Genomic DNA, 12745 nt, shown 5'->3' with positions numbered 1-12745 from the left:
ATAAAACCAATGTCATGCTTTGCTCAGCTGAGGCTTGGGAAAGTTGCTCACTTCTGCCCATCTTTGCTGTTCAAGAGTTGCTTTTCCCTCTGCCATATACTTTCATTGTGGGATATATTAGTGTGTCTTCAACAATTAATGCAAAATATATTTGAACAGAGAAAACAAGCTCATGTTATAGAGTGGGCCAAGATCATTAATAGCTGCTACATCAAATGAATCTGTTGCAAAAATAGGTATAGCTCCCAGGGATATCAGTGAGGGCCATGACTTACACCGGAAGCAAATTTAGAATAAGTTAAGAGTTGTAACATCAGGAAGGGGAGTCTGAGAATTTCTGTAAATGCAGGAGTATAACTGGTCCCTCTCTAAACTGAAGAACTGGTTTGAAACACTCTTATGCATGGTCCCAGGTCTACCTGGGAGAGATGGAGTAGGCTGAACAATTATTCCTCCATGAAGTAGAAACTTATGCATTAGGTCTCCTCCCTCATTTATAATTAAATCATACAAAAATAGTTTTCTATATTAAAACCCTTAGGGAAGATCTGTACTGTTCTACCCTGCGTGTCTTTTCATCTTATCCTCATTGCTTCCATTGCTGTAGTTCACATAAGTCATGCAAATGAACAAATGGTGGTATTTTGTATTAAATTGGCTCTTTACCTTTGTGGTAGTAAAACTAACCTGCGTAGTTGTCAGAGGGCTGCTAGCACTTTGTCACCCCTTGACATAGTGCAGAATTAAATAGAGTAATAATTCTTTTCTTCCAGGTTTCTCCTCCCTTTCCCTTTTTTGTTTGTTTGTATAAGAAACCACTGAATGAAAGCAGGATGTGTAGAATACCTGGATACAGAGGAGATTGCACAGAAAGACTTCAGCTTTTTAAACTTTATTTTTAGCTTGCATTTTATTTTCAGTGCCAACATTTGTTACAAAAGCTAGAAAGGGGACATGCTTTAAAATGGTTGGTCTCCGAGGAAAAGTGTGAGAGAAATAATTGGTACAAGTCCGCTGACTAGCAGCAGCTCAGAGCTACTTTCCTAGGAGGGCTTGAGAGTGTCTCTTCTGTTTTGCTTTCTTTTTTGCTTTTGTTACATGCTACACAAATGGCCTGGTCATTTGCTTTTCCCCTCAATTATATGGGCAGAGATGTTTTTCCCTGAGATCCCCAGGGTTGGAGAATAATTATTTGCTGACCCATTCCATCAAGTTGGAAATTTTTGGTTAAATCTCATTCTGTGTTCAGCATCTCTTTTTCAGGTTATAGTGGGATACTGCTCAGAACAGTTTATAATTACAATTACATGTTTCTACACTGTCACCAACTCTCTTAAAATAATAATTGCTTTATTCTGTATGAGTTCAGAAGTCCAGAGGGCCTTAGATTGTGCTTGCCAGCCACTCCAGAAAACTTTACAAGCCAATGAGCAAACATGGCAAATGCCTGTTTTTAGTAGGAGCCAAAATGAAATTCCCCTAGCTTAAGGTTAAATGAGCAGGACTAATTTGTTAGGTTCATGTAATTGTTTCTAGCTTTTGGGTAACTGGCAAATCAGAAAAAAAAACCTTTTATGTAAAGTCTTCGAAAACAGACGTTTGTTGTACCAAGGAATTAAGAAAGCAGAAGAAAAAGGCAAAAAAAAAAAATCAAATAATACACTGAATTGTGACTTTGTTTCTTGCAGCTTGTATATGAGTTTTTCATACGATTTTTGGAAAGCCAAGAATTCCAACCCAGCATTGCCAAAAAGTACATAGATCAAAAATTTGTATTACAGGTAAGCAGATAATTTTCTTTCAAAAGGGTGTTGACAGTTCTGTACTTAGTATCACAAACATCACTTTATTCCTAGTAACACTTTTTGTGAAAGTGGAATGTGTAAATGTTTAGCTCCTCTATCATCATAAAAGGTAATTGGGTAATAAAAGTTTTTCATTCTAGGAAAAAATAGCTAGATAGGGCTAATGTTTGTATTGTCTCCATTTCTGAAGTGCCTTAACAAAAAAAAGTTTGACTTAGCAGTTATATAACTCAGTTGTGACTATAGCAGTTCAAAAAAAAAAAAAAAAGGTTATGCAGTGTGGGTTTAAACATAGTGTTAAACAATGACAGTTTATCTGGCTAAGCTCCAACTCTGGCTTAAAAAATTGTTAAAATATCTCTCTTGACAATGGAAGTACTCCCCACTTTATCTCAATAGCTATTTGCGAGCAGACGGGGTAGAAGTTGATTAACAGTCCAACTCCCAGAAGTGTTCTGAAAACAGTGGTGCTGGAGTTGTCAGGGAAGAAGTAAATCAAAAGGCCACATAAAGTTCAAGCTCCCTTGCAGAGCTAAACGGGGAAGGCCTTGTCTGTTCGTTATGCAGATCAGTAGTCAGTCTGGAGTCTTGTACTCAGTTCCTGCTGCTCCTCTTTGGTGTGTAGGCTGGCTTCCCCGTGTGCTCTGCTTCATCCCCAGCAGCAGCTGTGACTGGTGCTGCTTTTCTGACGGGCTCACTTTCTTCCAGGCCTTAACAGAGCTCTAGAACAGTGGCTCTAAACCTTTTTTTGCTGAGACCCTAAATCTGGGTGTCAACCCCTGCCGCCGACTCACTGGCTGGGCTGGGATTACAGGGGCAGCGGCAGCGAGAGCTGCGCAGACCGTGCACCAGAAGAGCCCCGCAGGCGGGATGGGCGGAGCAAGGGGCGGACCCCTTGTGACCCTGATTTCGGTTGCACCCTGTGGTTGAGAGCCACCTCTCTAGAACAATGTGTTGCTGGGCTGAAAAAGGGCATTTCTTGCACGAAAGGGAAAATAGCTTGAAAATAAACTCCTTTGTCTCCTTCCTGCAACTTCTAGCTGCAGGCCTGCTCTGCTTTGTATTGTTCTTTCCCTCTATAGACTTACGTGGAACCACAGAGGACAGAACTAAGCAGAGGCTGGAATGACTTTGTACATGGCAACTTCAGTCCACTTGCTCTTGCACCAGGGGAAGTTCCTAAGTCTCCCAGCCAACTAGGAGGGAACTTCCATAGGAAAAGATGCATGTGGGAGGACGGTGTGCTGGAGTTATAGGAGGCCAGGCTTACTTTACCTTCTGCATAACACAAAGCTGTAACATTTGCTTTGTAGGAACATAGGTTTTCAGAGGAGGAAGTAGAGCTTTGCTTTTTTCCCCCTCCTCCAAGTTAGCTCTTATGAGTGCCCCTCTGGACTACTGCGCAGATGGAGTGAGTCTCTGTTTCATGCTCATCCTGCCAAAGGGACCTCCTTACATTTGTTAGGCTTTACCTTGACTGCCTCAAACCAGTAGCATAATTAGGGAAGGGGGGGAAGTCCTGTGCACCAAATTAGAGGGGGTACCAGAATGGCAGTCCCCAGGGACCCTGTGCTGCTGCTGCCATGCTTGCTACCCATAGACGGAAAGCTCGCAGCACCACAACGGCAGCCCGGTCTCTTGCCCCATCACAGTTTCGTAATAGGACACTAGGCGAGGTTAGTGGATCTAAAGGAGGAAGGCCTTTTTAAAAATCCAATTAGCCATGATTGTCTGCTAAATGGACTAGTATGGTTTGTCAAATGAACCAGGGAACCATTAAGAGAGGGAGTTTTAAGGCTAGAAATAATGTTCATTTGAAAAATGTATGAGCCAGTATGAAGGGATGTCTGTTGAGAATCAGGTTATTCTTGCTTTGTTTGTTAGGTAACCATTTATTTTTAAATGGAATGAGTATTAATTAAAGTAAATGTGTTGTCAGAATGACAAGCTCAGCCTAAATTTGTAATAAAAAGGGTTTTAAAGCAATACCATACTAGAAGTTTTTTTATCATACCTTTATGAGGATTTATGAGGTGATCATGCAACACTTATAGTATAGAGGAATTTAAAATTTAATGAATTCAACTTGTTCACTCACTATTAATATAATTGTTGATAGCTTAAACGTGATAGTCTTCAACTTAAATTTTTCTTGTTGAACTTGCATTTAAATTTTGAAAAGCTTTTTAATAAAGTACTTCCTACTGATGAATTACTTTTCCAAATGAGAAAAATACCAATTGATTTTTTTTATTTTTTTTTGCTAGTGTTTTTATATGTAAATATGTTGCCAACCCAATATATCATTAGTTGGATTGTAGTTTGGCAGTTCATTTTTTAAAGACTGTTTACATCTACCCTGAAATGGTAGGCAATGGTTGCTAAGAGACAAAGTATTCAAGTAACCCAATAAGCATATGTACTGCTGTAGGTTGCTACTCAGTAATTTGTATTCCATATTCCTTGTTATATTTGGTATAAGGATATCAGAATAATCATGCAAATGATGGGGATCATTAGCCTGTCCTTAAAAATAAATCGTTGTTTTGTAGTTGAAACATGAACACAAATTGGATATATCAAAGTGTTAGTTTTGGGCCCACCACTAAAGAAAGGATGTGGACAAATTGGAGAGAAGCCAGCGGAGGGCAACGAAAATGGTGAGGTGGCTGGGGGACATGACTTGTGAGGACAAGCTAAGGGACCTGGGCTTGTTTAGTCTGGAGAAGAGAAGACTGAGGGGGGATTTGATAACAGCCTTCAACGACCTGAAGGGGGGTTCGAAAGAGGATGGTGCTGGACTGTTCTCAGTGGTGGCAGATGACAGAACAAGGAGCAGTGGGCTCCAGTTGAAGGAAGAGACATTTAGGTTAGATATTAGGAAAAACTTTCTCACTAGGAGAGTAGTAAAACACTGGAACAGGTTACCCAGAGAGGTTGTGGAGTCTCTGTCCTTGGAGGTTTTTAAGACCTGGGTAGACAAAACCCTGGCTGGCACGATTTAGTTGGGGCTGGTCCTGCTTTGAGCAGGGGGTTGGACTAGATGTGACCTCCTGAAGTCCCTCCCCACCCTCATTTTTTAAGGTTCTATGATTACTCTTTGTATGTTAACTATTGAACCCTTAATTGAAGTGGTGACTGACAAGATTTAATTAATTAACTAATAAATTAATGGATTCTGAAAAGTGCTCTGGATTATCAGATTGACACACGTTTATTTTCACTCCCTTGCTTCTCTTGCTAATCCTCCTTTGTTTTGACAGAGTTCCTAAATGTTGTATTGTAGCCTCACAGCAAGTGTAAGCGACTCAAAATTGTTGTCATAATTTTTAAAAAGGCATCTTTGAGACAAACACGAATGTAGCATTCCTGAAATCAGACCTCAACATCTTTTTTATTTTTGTCAGTGGTGACACAGTAATTCTTTATGCTCTTTTTTTCCCCCTGTGGGAGAGTATGAGAACGTGTCCTAAATCAAGTTAATTAATAGATCTCTTTACCACATAGAAAGCATGATTTTTGAATAGTAGTTCCTCTTTTTCTTTCTTAGAGGTCTTTGAAGGTGCCTGTAAACTTTTGTGATTGACAGATGCCCACTTATAATTTAAGAAACTATTCATTAGATTACTGTTTTACAGAGTATAAATCAGTGACTGTCACCCAGGGCGCCCCAAGATCTTTGGAAGGGTGCTCTGAAGAGCGGGGAGATAAATGCAGGTGCAGGCAGTCCCTGCCTGGCTGCTGCCCTGTCTCTGCTGCCTGGCCTCTCTGCAAGGAGGCAAGCGCTGTAATAAATACATTAGTTTTTTAAATAAGGCATTGCTCAACTCACAAAAGCCAGCAAGGGGTGCCTCAAGTCTGACATGGGGTGCTTCAGTTCTGAAAAGGCTGCAAATCACTGGTATAAATATTTCATTGTTATTTCATTTTCCCATTGCTAACAATAGATGGTCTGTAACTCTTCTACATATGTACCTGTTTATTGTTATGGCATCACCTTTTTTCAAATGATATTTTAGAGACCGATAAGAAAAATAAGGTCCCAACAAAGATGAACACCACACGTGTACTCCAAAGGTGTCCCGTTCACAAAAATTCATGAATAATATTGGTATATATTCCATAGTAAGCCCCAGAATCAGTTGGCAAACCTTTCGAATGTCAAGTTTTTAAGTGCAACCGCTGTGAAATTGAAATAAGATAAATTATGCACAAAACCTGTAAACAGCCTTGGGGATGGGTGTTACAGATATGGGAGATGTGACAGCAGACAAGAGGAAGGAAAGCTCTTTGGCAGAACAGTGTTAACAACTCTTTTTTTTAATACCAGTTTCTTCAACATAGACCTCAAAATCACTCATCCATTAAAAGTATTGTGTGCTTTGAAATGGGGAAAAAATAGGGGGGGAAAAAGCCTGAGAGCTGATAGTTTTTATAAACTATGAGTCATTTAAAATCATGTATTATATATGGGTACAGCATATGCCTGTCTCCATTTAAGGAATCTGATCATTAACTAGACAGGGCTGTGTTGATACATTGGTATTCATATTTTTCAGTTAAGTCTTATTTGCTTGTTTTGTTTTGTTTTTCTTCATTCTGGAGAATCACCAGTTTAGGTCAGCTACTCAGGAGGAAGTGGAGTCATTGATAAATGCTTTAATTTGTTTTAAAGGCTTGACAATGGTGACGTTAGGTACAAATGTTCCAGGATACATTTTGTACAGCGTGTATGAGATTCATTGGCTGGTATTTGCGTAGTTGACTGAATGTACCTGCCTCATTTGGAATGTCAGTATTCACTTCTTTTCTTTCCTGGGTTCATTTCAGAGTTCCTTAACAATTGAAGTTTATGTTGTGGGGTAACAGTGCCCATTCCCTGATCTGGAGGATTTTGGTTATTAATTTGGCCTCTGTCCCTTAACCTCTCCAGCTTGGGATGCTCTTCAGGTAGCAGATCTAGCCACCACAGCTCTCATGTGCATGGGAGCTCACAGGGCTTTCTGCTACGTAAGTCATACGAGCCCTAAAAAGCAGTCAGAGCTCTTTAGGTGAATTATCAGCAATGGCTAAACTACACTTGTGATAGAAAGGTGGGGACAGATTAAGAGGAAACCATAATTTCTAGTATCTGCAGACCCAAGGGATAATGGATTAGTAGGCTGACTTCTTCTAGTGCTCATTAACCTCTTTTTAAGATTATGTTCCTGTCAAAAGTTTTATTACTTTACTTTTCATTTTCATTAGTTTAATATAAGTTATAACTCTGTTTTAAGGAGAATGACTGCTGAGCATGGGTGACAAGTAAACTAATAAGATGACATCTGCTTCTGAAGGTTTCTAATGTTTGAAGTAGCCTTGGCAGAGATGACAATGAGCGTAGTGCTCATGACACACTTGGGTGCATGCTAGATGTTGCGTATCACGTCTCTACAGCCCACTACATAGAAAAAGGCACCACATATATGGCAGCTGTGTGGGCACGTACAGGACCTTTATCTAATGGCATGTAAGCAGAAGGATACATTAAAAATCAAGCCAATTCACTATCTGTTATTAGTTGTCCAACTCTAAATTTATTCTCTTCTGTTTTGACAAAAGCTTTTGGAACTGTTTGACAGTGAAGACCCCCGAGAGCGAGACTACCTGAAAACAGTCTTACACAGAATTTATGGCAAATTTCTTGGTCTTAGAGCATTTATCCGAAAACAGATAAACAATATTTTTCTACGGTAAGTGCTGGGAGAAGATAGCTGTTGGCTGGTAGATGTTTTAAAAGACTAAGTATGTATTAAATATGCTTTTTTCCCCATAGGTTTGTTTATGAAACTGAACATTTCAATGGTGTAGCTGAACTGCTGGAAATTTTAGGAAGGTAAGTGAACCTTTTTATTCCTAACTTGCATCAGACATTCATTTTGAAAATGTCAGTTCGCCTGAGACCTGGCAATGAAAATGTTACATTAAGCTCAGCCTAAAAAAAGGTTTTTTTTGCCCATGTCTAACTTCAGGCACGCATTTAAGATCTTGAAAGCTTCTTTGCAAAGAGACTATAATTGCACATGTGTTACAGAAAGCCTCTTTTCCTTACAGTACAAGCTGTGCCTTTTGTTCTGCCTTGTATATTTGCAGGTTTTGTTTGAGCAAGCTAAATAGTTATTAACATGTTAGATTTATGTCTTGGATAAGTACAGTTGTGGTCAGTTCAACAGTCAGTTACCAAAGAGGAAAAGTTATATCTATTGAGCACCAGCGCTGTACAGTTGCTCATAGAGTTATTCTCATGTAAGAGCTTAAATGCTGCATAGCCAGGACAGCGGGGCAGACTGCATTTCAGACGTTCTAACTACGCATATTGAGCACATATGAGGGTCTAACACAGGGCTGGGCAAAATGCTGGCCAGATTTAACCCGCCAGTTGATTGGATCCATCCTGTGGACGGGTGCCTGTCAATTGGTTGTATCTGGTCTGCTGCTGCCCCTTGTGGTGCACTGCATGGGGCCGAGCCTGTGCGGGACAGCCCTCCCCATGCTTCCACCTGCATCTGCCCTGTACCCATCAGACACTAGCACCCTGGTCCTAGTTCTAGCCAGCACACACAGCTTCCTGGGGGAGTGCTGCCACAGCTGCCCAGGTACTGCTTGGCTTCCCCCCACCTCCTCCTTCTGTGCTGCTCCAGGGAGCAGGTAACGTACGGATGCCATGGGCATGCATGCTGGGCAGCAGGTGCCCAGCCAGGCGGGGGGAGCCTGTAGCTGGGCAGCTCAACAGTGTGTATTCAATGCATTGGCTGCATTGCATGGGGCTCCAGGTCCAGCTCCTGGCCACCTTCTACCCACTGTGCTGGCTCGGCATGATGAGCAGCCACCTGCTAGGATGTTGGGGGGAGCTGGGCTAGGTGGGAGGTGGGGGGATCAGTTTTCCTCCCCACTCCCTCCCCAGTTCTGGTTATGGCAGCCTCTGCTGCTGTCAAGATGCTTGCATGGGGAGCAGGAGTGGGAAGGGAGCCCCCCCTGCCATGTAGGCCTGGCCTGACTCCCCCTAAAACCCCAGCAGGGGTAGCTGTGGGGTGGGGGTATGTGTAGCATGGAAGCTCCCATTCTCCCCCATCCCCCCTGTGTGAGCATCTTGACAGTGGCAGAGGCTGATGCGCCTGGAACTGGGGGGAGGGGGGTGGGGAACAAAGCTCCCCCATCTCATGGGCCCAGCCTGGCTCCCCTCAAGACCCCAGCAAGCGGTAGCCTTGCTGGGCCCACAAAGTGGGGGGGCTCTGTTTCCCTCCCCCTCCCGCCCCAACAGGTACAACAGCCTCTGTTGCTGTCAAAATGCTCACGTGGGGGTGGGGGATAGGAGCCCCTCTCTGCTGTGTAGATACCTCCCCCCAGGAACCCAGCAGGGGTAGCTAGAGCGGGGGGGCATGTGGGGGGCGCTTCATCCCCCTCCTCCCCCCCAGCTCCTGCTGACGGTTGCCAGCTGGTGGCGGGGGGGTGTGGGGACTGTGGAGAGAAGGGTGGTCCAGCAGCCCTCTGAGCTGCCTGAGCTTCTATGCACACCTTTAGTCTATTCTGCAGCCATTTATTTAGAAAGCTCTTGTCAAGAGTGCCTGTAAATTTTCTTTGATGTCACTAATACATGTTTTTCTTTTTCTTTTTTCTAGTATTATCAATGGTTTTGCTTTACCTCTGAAGGCAGAGCACAAACAGTTTCTGGTGAAGGTGCTGATTCCCTTACATACTGTCAGGAGTTTATCGCTCTTCCATGCGCAGGTAGAAATTACACAGCTATTTTTTATTTGTTTAGAACAAGAAAGTGCTCTTGATTTGATTTTGGAAATCCATTGCTTAAATAAATTAGTCTAAATAGGAGGGAAAGGTTTTTAAAGGAAGAAGCATTTTACAAATAAGCATGTCCTATTTCTGTAGCTGGGGGTTTGTTAAAAAACATAGGTTTCACACCACCCTTAGTAAAACATGTCAAATATTTTAGTTCTGAAACTATACAGAATCTCTTCCCCAATCCCCAGTCTTTCTCTCTACCTAGGAACTTCTTTACACTCTCTTCTTCTCTGCACTTCTGTTCTAAACCTGTCCTGATCTTTACACTCTCTTTGGAGCCTGTTTCAGTAGCAGAAGACCTATCACATTCATTCTTTGTTCAGTCTCAAAATCTCCTTTGGTGCATCTAGCTGCCTCCTTTTTTTTAGGCCTGTTCTGTAGAAGCAATGCCCATCTTCCTACTCCCTGATATCAGGAAGTGCCCTCTTCATTTTAATGCTGATACAGCTTTGTTTGCTTAATCTATTAAGCCAGATTTTGGCTGTAGTAGGTCATCTCATGTGAGTTGTCATGATGCTATGCTGCCAAAAGTGTAAAAGAAACATTCACAGAACAATGAGCCTTTCAAAACACTGTTTTTTTGGTGTACAGATGGAACTCATAACATTCAAATTGTTCCAGAATGTACTTGGACATGCTCTTTCTTTACTTTTTGTTTGTTATAATATCTAGCTTGTTGTTTCTTTACTGTAAACTAGAATTTGGATGGAGTATTCCCCTGTGCTTCAGTTTAAAATGGGATAACTTTTAAATAAGCTATATTTATTTAAATTTAAATAAGTTTTTACTCTATGGATTTTTAATTATGGAATATTTTCTTTTGAGTTCCTTGAGAAAAATGTCCTAATTTTTTTTTCTCCTCTTCACAGCTGGCATATTGCATAGTACAGTTCTTGGAGAAAGATCCTTCACTCACAGAACCAGTAAATATTTATTTGGTATTTTGATATCTGAAATGTCTGTTGTACCCAATTATAAAATTTTAAAATTAAAATTTGCTTTCTTTTTAATTTAGGTCATTAGAGGCTTAATGAAATTCTGGCCAAAAACCTGCAGTCAGAAAGAGGTAAGTTGTGTGTCTGTACTGAAATGTGTTTGTGAAATGAACCCGATTAATTCCACAGATTAAAACTGAAGATATTTGGAGGAGCCGCCAGATTTTTGGCTTTGGATATGACACACAGTTCTCTTAAGCACTGTACTGGACTTGGTCATTGGTCTAACTAATACTCTTCAAACTTATGATTTATTCGTATTTGAACCCTTCTTTTTTGGGATAATGTTGAATGTTCAGGTGAAGCATCAAGCTGATGCCAGTTTGGTCTCTGTTATAAAAATCATATGTTGATATAAATGTTATTCCACAAGGGGGAGTGATTTTTCCATATTAGGAGCAAAAGTGAATCTTGTGGGCATATATGGAAAAATTCTGTTTAAAAATTGTATGAGCATGAGTGTCACTTAGCTAAAGAGGCAAGTGTCAGAGCTAAAGAGCAGCGGGCTAAAGAGGCTATTGGCAGTTGGCATTTGCAACCATGCTTGTATCCGCTAAGCATGTAATTGCATACGCAGATGGACATTATCTTATTTGTTCTTGCACATCCTGGGTTAAACCATGATAATTTTTTATACCACAGGAGGAGTTTTGTTAGAAAGTTGGGTCCGATAGATGTTAGGTGAAGATGTCATTTATTTTATGGGTAAAATTCTAGCCGTAGAAATCAATGGGAGTTTTGCCATTGTCTTCAGCAAGGCAAAGATTTCAGCTCGGATATACTAGTATGATATCTAGATTCCTTAAAGCAAGCAGTTGGGATGCTTAGGATGGGGAGCAAGTGCCAGCATCTGTCTCCCTTGCATTTTATGTGTAAATCTACCACTAGGCACATCCACAAGTAATAACAGGAGAGAGATTTTAGAATTAGTCACTCATTTATACCAGACATCTGGGGTGTGATCCTGTGAGATAGCAAGCACTTTCAACTTCATTTGAAGTCAGCATGACTTAAGTGCAGAGCATCTCGCAGATCAAGGCTTTTAACCTCAACTCAGATTAAATCTTGTCTTCCCCCAGTCCCTTTTGGCCACTCTCCCCTTGACATCTGTTACTACTGCAGATATTCTTTGAAACTTCACAGTTATATGGAGTTCAAGCAAGTTTGTGAAGGATACATAGCACAATGCAGTGCCATGTAGAAACACTTGTGCTAGCTTTGAAGAAGCCAGCTTAGATGTAAGAAGCAGTATATACCGGACTAAATAGCCCTACAGAGAAGTTATTGAACAGGGTAGGAGGAAGAGAGCTGTACTAATGTACGCAAGCTCTTTCAGCGATTGCTCAGGCCTCTCTGCATGGCCCTGCATTATGCTTTGTAGATGGACGCTGAATCCCAAAGTTGTTCCAGTACCTGCTTAGACCTTTGCTGTCAAACAGTGGCATTGCATACACGTAAAACAGGAATTGGCAACCTTTTTGCCATTTTAGGCTGCTGCTCAAAACCCAGCCCCTGCCATGAGCTTCAGCCCTTTACCCCCTGGCATTCAGACCCTGGGCTTGCTGCCTCTGCAACAGGAAAAAACCTGACATGAACATGGCAGGTGCAAGGACCCTGGGGACACTGCTGCCAGTGCCGGGTACATGCTGCCAATTCCCGATCTACTGTTGGCTGGATCCAGTCTGCGGGCCATAGGTTGCTGAGCCCTGATATTAGTAAAGTTTTCAAAGCGTGGAATGTAGCAGTAGCTTGTATGCAAGAAAGAGTATGACGCTTTATATTGTTCATAGCTTTAATGCAGCTACTTCAGATTAAAATCTCACAACACTCAGACACTGAACTTTCAACACATGAGTAGTATTGTTGACTTTCATGTGACTGCTTGGTTGAATAAAGTTAAACATGAGTGGAAGTACTTGCAGGATTACAGGATGTGTTTGGTGTTTGTAAATGGTCTCTGAATTTGTATGGGTTACCTATATATATATAAGTGTATGAATATAATGATCAATCCAAGTGCAGTGATAACCAGCTAGAAAAAGGACCCCTTCCTTAATTCTGTTTAGTTTCACAGAACCAGCTTTTTAAAAAATGTTCTCTAATTCTGCT

General features: G+C 41.5%; 1 protein-coding gene across 6 annotated transcripts in view; it reads left to right on the top strand.

Moving 5' to 3' along the window:
- PPP2R5E (protein phosphatase 2 regulatory subunit B'epsilon) overlaps positions 1–12745 on the top strand; it is a 108581-nt gene that overhangs the window by 83302 nt on the left and 12534 nt on the right. For all 6 annotated transcript variants that reach the window (XR_003092853.1, XM_014517445.2, XM_025197940.1 and 3 more), the window contains 6 exons: positions 1689–1781; positions 7407–7537; positions 7621–7680; positions 9464–9572; positions 10511–10564; positions 10657–10707. Coding sequence is in view for 5 of the 6 variants with exons in the window: in XM_014517445.2 (XP_014372931.1) it covers positions 1689–1781; positions 7407–7537; positions 7621–7680; positions 9464–9572; positions 10511–10564; positions 10657–10707 (498 nt within the window). In the remaining variant the exon portion in view is untranslated. The remainder of the gene's footprint in view (positions 1–1688; positions 1782–7406; positions 7538–7620; positions 7681–9463; positions 9573–10510; positions 10565–10656; positions 10708–12745) is intronic.

Source organism: Alligator sinensis, unplaced genomic scaffold (assembly GCF_000455745.1).
Source record: "Alligator sinensis unplaced genomic scaffold, ASM45574v1 scaffold13_1, whole genome shotgun sequence".
Taxonomy (NCBI): domain Eukaryota; kingdom Metazoa; phylum Chordata; order Crocodylia; family Alligatoridae; genus Alligator; species Alligator sinensis.
Note: the sequence above shows the minus strand (reverse complement) of the source record. Positions and strands in the feature narration are given on the sequence as shown.